The following is an 11,010-nucleotide window of genomic DNA, read 5'->3' as shown; positions in this document are numbered from 1 at the left end:
CTAGAAACCCTAGGATGGACTTTTTTAATATAGAAAATGGGTAAAGATGAACAGGATTTCTGGATTTACTGATTAAAAGTAAATAGAGAAGGGAACTACATTATGCACTTTTGAAGGTGGGAAATAGTATCAAGTATGTTTATAACTGCTGTAAACAAGAGCAGAAGTTCCTTCATTAAGAGTTTTTTCTTCATTGTTTTCAACTTTTTTATTTTTTTCTACTTCTATATTTTTCCATATTTATTTTTTGGCTTTAAAAAAATCCTTAATAAATACAGAAATATATTATTATGTATTTCCAATGTTTGCTAAATGACACATTTTAAGGTAAACCAACATTGGACTGGGGTTTAAAGAATCAATTTCCTAGAACTTTGCAATGCATGTCAGCTAGCCAAATAAGTGCTTTTCTGCCTGTTCTCACAGCAGGAATCTGGGATTAATTTATAGTTATTTTTATTTTGTGGAGCTCCATATCACAGAAGTTCTGAACATCATATCTGAAGCCCTGACCATTTTTGAAATAGTCAGGACTTCAAAGATGACATTCAGAATTTGTGACAAGGAGCTCCACAAAAAAAAAAAAACAGTAAGAAAAACACAGCACAAAATATTTAATGTAAAAAGAAACATACTCTTGAAACACTTGTTAGTATGTCTAATCTGTGCTTTGTAAAATATTCCATGCTTTACAATTGTTCAGTGGCTGAAACATTCTTAACACGGAATATAGATTAATTGGTTTCTTATAGGACAGATGGATGATTTAGAAAACAAACCACTGTTTTAACTGCATTTTCCTTAGCCCTTTCCTTTAGCCCTTTCTAAAGGCTGCACTGAGCTTCACTATCTGTCACATAAACCATGCTAATTATTTTTTTTAATTTGTCTCACATTTATTCTTGGCTAAAGTTAGAACACTGTAAGTATATGCATCATAAGTGCTACAAATTCTCAATAAAACTAAAGCCCACGGATTTCATTGGAGCCCTCTTGTAGAGAAATGGCTACAGCAGTGGTCCATGAGTTAGATCCTGCCTGCAGGTTGGATGTTATTATTGGGGAGAATTGAAGCTCAAAACCTCATTGTTTCCTTGGACACAAAAAGGAAAGAAATCAAAGAATTTGAATAGACTTGAAGACTGCTATTCTTTCTCTCTATTGAGCACTCTCAAGAAGGGAGTCTATTCGTGCCAGTATTTTGAAATGTTTGCTTGCAGAGCATTTTTGCGGGTTGAATGAACTTCTTGGATGATGGATTTTCACTGCTAACTCTAATTATTCTGAATTTGTCAGAAGCAAAGCTCTGGAAGACATATGTGCTTTTGTCCTATATTTCTCTCAACTTAATAACAATCGTGGAAACTACTTATTAGTTGTGAGATAAGAGACACCAGTATTTTTCCCCGTATTGTGTACATTTTTGTACTGAGGAGGAATCATTATGGCATGTTAAATGTCAACAATAGAACTCCACTTACATTTGGACTGTCACATTACAAATCAGGAAATCCTTTTACAAAGCTGGTAGCACAAATCATTTGGCTTAGCATTAAAACTATAGTCCCATCAGCTAGATCAATAGCAATAGCACTTAGACTTGTATACCGCTTCACAGTGATTTATAGCCCTCTGTAAGCGTTTTTCAGAGTCACCCTATTGCCCTCAACAATCTGGGTCCTCATTTTACCAATCTCGGAAGTATTGAAGACTAAGCATAGTACATATATGAAAGACTCTGAAACTAGTTGAAATGCACATACATACAAATGCTAATATCCTCACATACATTTCCCTTGTTTAAATGAACAGCAGTAAAATTTGTGAATAAATATTATAGAGCAACCTTGTCCAGTCTGATGACCCTAATACATACATACCTGAAAGGGATAGAAGAAAGGAAAAATAATGTGTACAATGACTATATCATGATGATACATAATCTGTGTCATTTGTACAATGCCAATGCATATAATTTAGTATCATTGCAATTGTTCTTTCAAAAATGACAAGAAGGTCTGAAATCACTAATTAATACACCCATATGCTGCAAGACCATAATATGACATGATCTATATTAGGGGTGTCAAACTCAAGGCCTGGGGGCCGGATCCTGCCTGCAGGGTGCTTAGACCTAGCCCACAGGGCCACCCTGGAAACAGCAAAGGACCGGCCCACAGTGCCTCTGCCATCAAGAACAGAGCTGGCAGAGGGTTGCAGGACACCCATCGCAGCCGAAAATGGAACTTGTGAGGGCCACGGGGGGTCCTCTTGAGCTCTGTTTTTGCTGGCAGAGTGCTCAGACCACCACAGGCACCCCCAACACAAGTGACGTCAAGCTGGCCATGCCCCCTTCCCCCGCAAGGTCAAACACAACCCTGATGTGGCCTTCAGTGAAATCGAGTTTGACACCCCTGACTTGTATGCATTATCAAAATTATTTCATTTTCCCCCTTTTAATTGTTAGAGTGACACTACAAGTTGTGAGAGTTCTGACTTTTTCTATAAAGACCAAGGTTCAGGGAAGAATACTAGGTGCGATGCTCAATGGAAGAGAATGGAGAGACTGCAACTTCAAAGCAGTTGCATAAGAGAAGAGGTGTGAACATGGCGTAGACCAGTGGTGGGTTTCCATATTTTTTTTTACTACCGATGTGCTCGCTTCTACGCAGATGCATCCAGGTATGTGGGCTGAGCCTCCTGCCACCGCCACTACCTGTTCGCCTGATCTGGGCCAAACCGGGAGCAACCCACCTCTTTTGTAGGCCTTGTGGACTTCTGGAAAAGAAAGTTTGAAACTCAAGCATTTTGTTCTATGGGCTTAGATGTACTGCTGTATAATGAGTTGTTCTTGTATTATAATTAGGAAGACAGTTCAGTCTGATCTATAATTCTTATCACTTTGTAAGATTTCCTTTGAAGATAGAAAATATTATTATTATAAGATAGGTTGTGGTTCACCATTAGTCTCTACAATACAACCAGCATGTACATAACAGTACTCACCAAATCTAATCTTCCATCATTGAAACTGGTTGGGTTTAAATGCATGACTGCTCTCCTCTAAATCTTTCCACCAAATCATGATTTACTTGCTTAGGTTTAGAGGAAAAATATTTATGATAAGATTTGACTGAGCACAGTGGTTGACCATTTGACTCTTGAATGCTTATAGAGGAACTACAGACTAACTATGGTTGGTGAACACAAAAACCTTGGTCCACATGTTGCACAAAGCAATAGTTTTGTTTATAATTTGTGGATTATTCAGAAAACTGTGGTTAAGTTCATCAACTGCATAAACTCCAACATGCAAACCACAATGCCTAGGTTTCGGTAACATACTAAGTCAAAATAAAGTCAGCCACATTATATTTGTTAGCACAACATAACAGTGTTAATTAAACCATTATTTTCTCAACCCTTTTTTCTTTGTTTCCCTGGCTATTGGTCATGCTGGCTGATGATAGTAGTAATGCAACGCATCTGGAGGATATTAGTTTGAGGAAAGCTATGAAAACAAGACACTTTCTTTTATTTCTACCTCTGCAGCATTATATTAGTTTTCCTTGAGCTGAGGAATTTGCAATTCCCAATATTGCCAACCAGCACAGCCAAAGGCTATCCTGATGGAGAGCTATTACTCCCAATACACCTGAAGTGCAGCCACTGGGAAACATTGTACTGTAGTAAATTATTTAATTCAATCTACAGTACCTAGGCTGCCTTTATTTTCCTTGCATTTTATCAAATTGTCTGCAACTGTATTACAAACAAGGATGTTATCCCTTTGCAATTGCTGAAATAAAATTAAATACATTTTTACACAATATTTCCCCTAAAATTACCAATTTGCCTTTTGAATTTACTATGACTCATCTTTGCCCAGAAGGTAAACTTCCTTATGGCCTTCAGCCTGCCAGTTTGGTTTGTGATCTAGATTGGCCAATAGACCAATGAAACTGAGGGAGGAGTTGTGACATCAGGTATTTGATGGCACATTGCCCCAACAAGCTACTGCAGTTATCATTTTTCCAGTTCACCAAAGCAATGCTTAAGATCTGTTGGGGGTATTCCCACAAATGTTATTATTAGGAATAAGAACAGAAGAAAATATTCTGACTGGCAAAAAAAGCTTCTCTGGATTTTGTCTAACTCAGTAGCTTTGATGTCTAGAAGAAGGATTCATGGAGATGATCTACTTGACCTCCCAGATGGAGAGTTATTTAAAAAATCCTTGAAACTGTTTCAGCAACTGGTTGACAAAACAGTGGATCAGAAAAGGGAGGAAAGATTAGGTCTGCGTGTAAAGGATTCTGGTAAGAAAATACTTCATTTGATATACTGTTCTTTGATGTGTGTATCTACTTTTTATTAGCTCCTTTTTGGATGGATGAAGAAGGCAAAATAAATTACAGACAGGTGGATGATGGCAAATAAAATATAACTATGCAGCATAGTGCTCAAGTTGTTAAGTCCAGGACCCCACAAATAGAACATTAATAGGACAGCAGTATGATTAATAAAGTACTATATAGTACTTTACACTTGTATGCTAACCCTTACAAAATAAGAGAATTGAACAGAGGGTCATAAATCCTTTGGAATAGGAAATTCCATCAGGATGAATTTCTACAGAATTACCGGAGGTTTAATGCTGATCTTAAAGTATAGTGAATGCATTAGGGGGTGACAACAAAACATTTCAGCAGTATTAAATGGAATTTTTAAATTTCCCCTCTTTTTGTGTGAGATATATGGGGATTCTACACACTTCTTAAAGAGACTAGCACATTTTTTATTATACACTCCAAAGCCAAAGGTTTCTTACTATGCATTTTCAGAATTTCCAAGATTTGTGTGAGTTTGTGTCTATATATACATTTAAATACAAGTAATAATAATAGTATTAATATTTGTTATTTAGATCATACTTATTAGTATTTGTGATAAAATATAGGCCTTCATTATTTAGTTTTTCAACATTTAGTCCCCCATTCCAATGACAATAACAATATCATTAAAACATACATAATGTCACCATCTTTCAACATCTAATCCTTATATCTAGCTATTACTTTATATAGTATATATAGTAATATAGTATATAAATAATATAAATATATTACTATATAATATACTTAGTATATTATGTAAAATATGTATAATAATATTCCCCCTATTTCTTGTTCCTGCCTCTGTTCTAGCTCCTAATAAAGCCAATCTTTTGTTATATAACATTTCCTCTATCCATCATCTCTTGCCCGTTTTAATATTTCATTTCTTATTCGTTTTTTAACTTGCCTCCCAAATTCCTCACTTGGGTCTTCATCTCTACATCTTTCCTGGTTAGCTTATGTATTTCTTCCATCTCTACTAACTTTTGCTGATAAGCCTCCAGAGGATCTGCCCAATTCTCTATTTGTTTTTCAAACATATCTTTCTGTTTATCCAGTATCATTTTTTGGTCTTTTAGCATGTATTGTCCCTGAATTGCTTCATAAGTTTTTATTGCCTTCTCTTTCTTATCTTTTTGGTTTCATTTGTTGATTTGTCCATTCTATCTTTTCCTTGTCTCTCTATTATCTCCTCTTTCTTGGACTTTTTGATCATTATTCATTATCCCTTGTGGAACACTTTCTAACTTCCCATTTATGTTATTCATTAAATCCATTATCTCCCTGTGATTCCTTGTCATGATATCATGAATGCTTTGAAACATCAACATTATTTTTTGCAACCCACTTATTTCCCCCTGCTGAAACATCTTGTCTTCTTTTAATGTCCCAGTATAGCTCAATAGTTGTCAGTGGTCTATCACTGCCCCATGGTCTCAATTATCTTTGATCACAGAAAGTCAATCTGAAAGCCATTTACTCAGTCCAGACGTTGCTCCTCTGGGAATAGAGCAATATAGTTCTTTATGTCCCACAGTTGGTCAATTTAGCTCTTTTTAGGTAATCTAGGAAGATTTCAAAATGCCTCCTTAAATTCTATAAGTTCAATTATAACTTCTAATGTTTGAAAATCACTTTAGATTTCTTCCAGGTTTTCACCATTAGAACTTCAGTAGTCTTGGAGCAGATAAGTGTAGATCAATAGATAGCACAGCGATCCTCCATGTGTTATTTCCACTTTCTCCTCTCTTATCAGTATTTTTTCCAAAGGTTGTCTTATCTATGAAATACTGTCTATTTCATTCACCAGTAGATGGCACCTTCAGCTTAACTTCAACGTTCTACAAATTCTATCACGTTCCATTTGTATTTATTCAAACATATAATCAAAATTCTGACAGGTACTTCCAGAATTTTAAAATGCCTTATTGCCAGTAAAAATTAGAGATTCAATCTTTCAATGTTTTTAAAGGTTTTGCGCTCCCTTCTTAAAATCTTTTCTCTCTGTAATTTCTCTCTCTCTAATTGTTTGCCACTTACACAAACTTTTCGAAGAGTCTCTTTTCCAGAGTTAATTTTTTTTTGGGGGGGTAGGTTTTAAATTTTAAAAAGTCACCTCATCCAGTTCCTGTCACTGTTCATCCACACTGCTCCAGCACATTCTTTGTTTCTTCGGCTGCCCCAGCTTCACAGCAGCCATAATGGCTACCACTCCTCTTTGTTGTAGGCTGAGAGGGAATTAGCCCTGGGTCAAGCAGGAGAGCCATTGCTCTTTATGACCTGCAGGGCACTCCTCCACTCTTCACCACCTCTACAGAGTGACTTTAGCCACATATGGGGCCCTCCAACAAAGGGATTCAGCACAATTTCTCAGATCCCCGCTCTTTGCGTCCAATAGCACTGCAATGTCAACCAGAAGCCCTCAGAATTTCCAAGATTTTTAATAGCAGCATATGTTGATAAGATTTTGGGGTTTAAATGAAAATAAAATGAAAGATTAATAGTGAATTTCTACACAAAATAATGGTGATGATGAGAAAAGAAATTTTAAAAATGATATGCTAGCCTTTGTGGTTATATTCTGTGAGTGCATTATTTTGTTTTAATTGCAGATGAAGTGGATTATGACAAATTCTTTGATGCAGTAAAGTGTCTTTTTGGACCAGATGTCAAAGCCCAAGATGTTAAAACTTTCTATAGGAAGATTAGCAACAACCCAGATGCGCGGACAGAATGGTGTGAGGTGAGAGTTGGTTTTCTTTTGATACATCAACTTTTTCTGACAATATTACATGTGACCAATCAGCTAAAAATATGGAAAGCCAGAAAGAACATGCAACAAAGCAGAGAGGGGCATGGGTAGCATAGTAAAAGTTAGAAGTTTTACTGAAATAAAAAGGAGAAGATGGAGGGATAAAGCCACAATGGCCTGGAAAGGGTTTGCTAAGTGAGATGAAAAGAAAGAAAGAAAAACTCAAACTGGAGGAGTATGCCCTAGTAAAAGAAACAGGAAGTGTTTATTCTAACTGTTTTGATTAGTGATATGCAAAAGTTTTGAATTCAGGCTCTCAAATTGGAAACATCCTGTTTCAAATGCAAAACAGCTTTTCACACCAAGACTGTTTCAGACTTCAAAATCTGAGTGATTTAGATTCGCTTCATTTTACAGTAAATGTGGAACAGCTTTTAGGCTGTTTCACATTAAAAAGAAACACCTAATCCTCAATACTATAGTTTGATGGTCTGTCCATCTAGACTACCCTATAGTTAAAATTCACTGTTCCTGAGGTGAAAAACGATGCCTTTTGCAAATTTAATGTACATCTTCAGCAAAGAGCTAGGCATTCCTTTGATCATTGCCTGGAAATGAACTCCAAATTGTTCTACTCAGCTTCTGCCAAGGAAACAAGCAAAATATCTGAAATCAATTATCCAGGGAGTTTTACTTTAAAGACTCTTAAACCAACTCAGCTGGAACTAATCCTGTTTATTTCCTCTTTTGCTTATTTTTCTTTAATTTCAGCAGCAAAACAAATACACAGAGACTCAGGCTACTCCCTATGTTATCCTACAATGCTGAAGTCATCTAAATAGTGTAGTGATGTCAGAATAAGCCCAACTACATTGCTTTGGCAGGATGCATACTGCATCTTATTCAATAAATCCATAGATTGGTAATATTTATACTATATTGTAAGACTCTTCTGCTAGTAAAGTTTTCTTCTATTTTCTTATGGATCATGTTTCTTAGGTCCATATTTATGGGTACCCGACTAATAGTGCTACAGTTACAGGCTTATCAAACCAGCAGATGTTGATCCCAATCAAATCTTGTTTCATTGTTAAAACTTGTTCCATAGAATTATTATTTTTGGCTACACTGTCATCTTTTGAGGAGGCCTTATGCCTTCAACTGTCTGCTGAGTGGACTATGATATGGTAGAGCAGGCAGTGATTTGAGCTACTAGCAGAAAATTGAAGCACTTACAGTTTTGCTAACAGTACAATTTAGATCACTTCTTGCAGGGTGGTTGAAGTAACTGCTATTGAAACATCAGCTGAAAATATTTGCACTGGCGAGACTTCATTTTTAACTTTGGTTTTAATAAACAAAATGGATGTAGCTTTTTGGTCAAATATTTTTTCTCAAAGTAAATCTGAAGTGAATTTTACACAAAAATATGTGGTAGAATAAATACCGTATTTTTCAGACTATAAGATGCACTGGAGTATAAGATGCACCATGATTTTGAGGACGTAATTTTTTAAAAAAAGTTTTTGCACTCTGCAGGCCTCCCAAACCTCATTTTTTTGCAAAAAAGGGGGGGATGCAGAGGCTTTGGGAGGCTTGTAGAGTTCTCCTGGGGGTTGGAGAAACAAAAACAGCCCATTTTTTCCTCGTTTTTGCCCTCCCCAGCTCCCAGACCACTTTGCACGTCCATTTTTGCAAAGGGGGCGGGGTTTCAGTAGGCCAAAAAAGCTGTATGCAATGTATAAGACACACCCAGATTTTCACCCTCTTTTTCGGGGGAGGGAAGGTGCATCTTATACTCCGAAAAATACAGTACACTATGGGATAAAAACAACAATCCCAGCAGCCACAGTCATGGAGTTCAGCATAATTTAAAATACGAGGTAACGCTTATGAAAAGAAATTTCATCCAAAACATAGTACAGGTAGTCTTCGACTTGGAACAGTTCATTTAGTGACCATTCAAAGTTACAACGGCATGGCAAAAAATGACATGACCATTTTTCATACGTACATCATTTGTAGCATCCTGATGATCATGTGGTCAAAATTCAGAAGCTTGGCAACTGGTTCATAGTTATGACCGTTGCAATGTCATGTGATCACCTTTTGCAACCTTTTGATAAGCAAAGTCAATGGGGAAGCCAGATTTACTTAACAACCGGGTTACTAACTTATCAATTGCATTGATTAACTTAACAACTGTGTCAAGAGAGATCATAAGATGGGGCAAAACTCACTTAACAAATGTTTCACTTAACAACATAAATTTTGGCTCAATTGTGGTTATAAGTCGAGGACTACCTGTATTCATGACATTCTGCAGTGTTCTTGTGAGGTTCTGTATTGGCCAGTTCCCTTCTTTCAGTCAGTTCACTTTACTCTCACAGTCTAGGATCTTCAGATATGGTTTAGAGATTGAAGCTGCTATTTCTGGTTTGAAAACCATTTAGACAATCATAAGTGTTCTCTACGACCAAGATTTGGGAAAAACTAAATGTGCATTCTGACATCACAACATTCCTCCAACCTTTCATATTTGCAATCCAAATTCAAGTTGTGGAATTTGTACCATGGCATTACAATATATTTTCCTCTTACTAACATAAGCCTGCATAAGAGTGAAAGTCTTTTTGGATTGGTAGAATATAAATATTAAAGAAAGGCTTTTATATTTGGCTTTGATATAAGACTTTGAAGCATTCTCAAATGCCTGGCAAAGTTGCAGGATGGGGTTAAAAACATACTTTTTGTGACTATTTTGTTGCCATGGAAGTCAAGGGTACACGAAAAGATGGTACTAAAAATAAAAACAGTCTGCCATTTCCGCTCTTTTGTCTTGCATTAATAACATTTATTAGTGCATTAATAACATTTATATGTGAAACATATAAAATGTGTTATAATAGCTATTAAGTGAAAGCTCTGGTGTTTTTATTTTTCATTTTTCTATTGAATTGCAGCAGGGAAATGAATTTATAATTGTTTATAAAACTGTACAATGAAAATATTTTACTTTTTAGAAGAAATTGTGCTGCTAATAGAATTTTGGAATCTTTCTATGAATTTTGCCATTCTTTTAATATTAGAGCACAATTTTTCATATAATAGGATTAGCATAATTCCAGTCTGATTATCTATCTATCTATCTATCTATCTATCTATCTATCTATCTATCTATCTATCTATCTATCTATCTATCTATCTATCTTTTTTAGGACTGTTATTGTATTGATGGAAAGCAATGAGACTGCATAATGCATTTGCTATTCAAACAATTGAATGATAATCTTCCACAAACCACTACCTTTCAAGCACAATTGTTTCTTAGTTTAATTCAAATGTCATTTTAACCCATATTTGGGAACAAGATGCATAATCATAAAGATAAAGCACACAACACTTTGTACAAATGTGATGTGCTTTATCCATAAGTCAAGACAATGTTTATGATATTTCCCATCCCAGGTTTTATTTAAAACCTGGCAACTTGTGACCTATTGGGTTATTGTTTCAGAGATAAATCCTTACCTAAATGTCCACGGCCACAGACAAAAAGCAGTGGGTGTGACTTCTGATTTCCTACCAGCTTCCCCATTGACTTTTCAATAGGTGGCAGAGAACACTGGAAATGACAATCACATAACCATGGCAGTGCAGCAGAACAGTCACAACTTTATCAAATTTCAATCCCATGGTAGCCTTGGATTCTGAAATTTGAATGATTCTGCAAGGTAGCCCATTTAAGGTGTGTTGATTCAAGAATGGTTGCCCTATGATAGTAAATCATAGTAATTAAAACAAGAAATAGATAACTGAAACACATTTTCTAAACTGGCTTAGGTATTATTCATGTCATGA

At 35.9% G+C, this 11,010-nt stretch overlaps 1 protein-coding gene across 1 annotated transcript in view; it reads left to right on the top strand.

Moving 5' to 3' along the window:
• The first annotated feature begins 4,168 nt into the window (after positions 1–4,168).
• WDR64 (WD repeat domain 64) overlaps positions 4,169–11,010 on the top strand; it is a 77,241-nt gene continuing 70,399 nt past the window's right edge. The window contains exons 1-2 of the mRNA XM_087718039.1: positions 4,169–4,319; positions 7,010–7,140. Coding sequence (XP_087574165.1) covers positions 4,169–4,319; positions 7,010–7,140 — 282 coding nt within the window. The remainder of the gene's footprint in view (positions 4,320–7,009; positions 7,141–11,010) is intronic.

The sequence above is a fragment of the Thamnophis sirtalis genome, unplaced genomic scaffold (assembly GCF_051295495.1).
Source record: "Thamnophis sirtalis isolate CommonGarterSnake01/CBP01778 unplaced genomic scaffold, rThaSir2_p1.2 scaffold_6, whole genome shotgun sequence".
Taxonomy (NCBI): Eukaryota; Metazoa; Chordata; class Lepidosauria; order Squamata; family Natricidae; genus Thamnophis; species Thamnophis sirtalis.
Note: the sequence above shows the minus strand (reverse complement) of the source record. Positions and strands in the feature narration are given on the sequence as shown.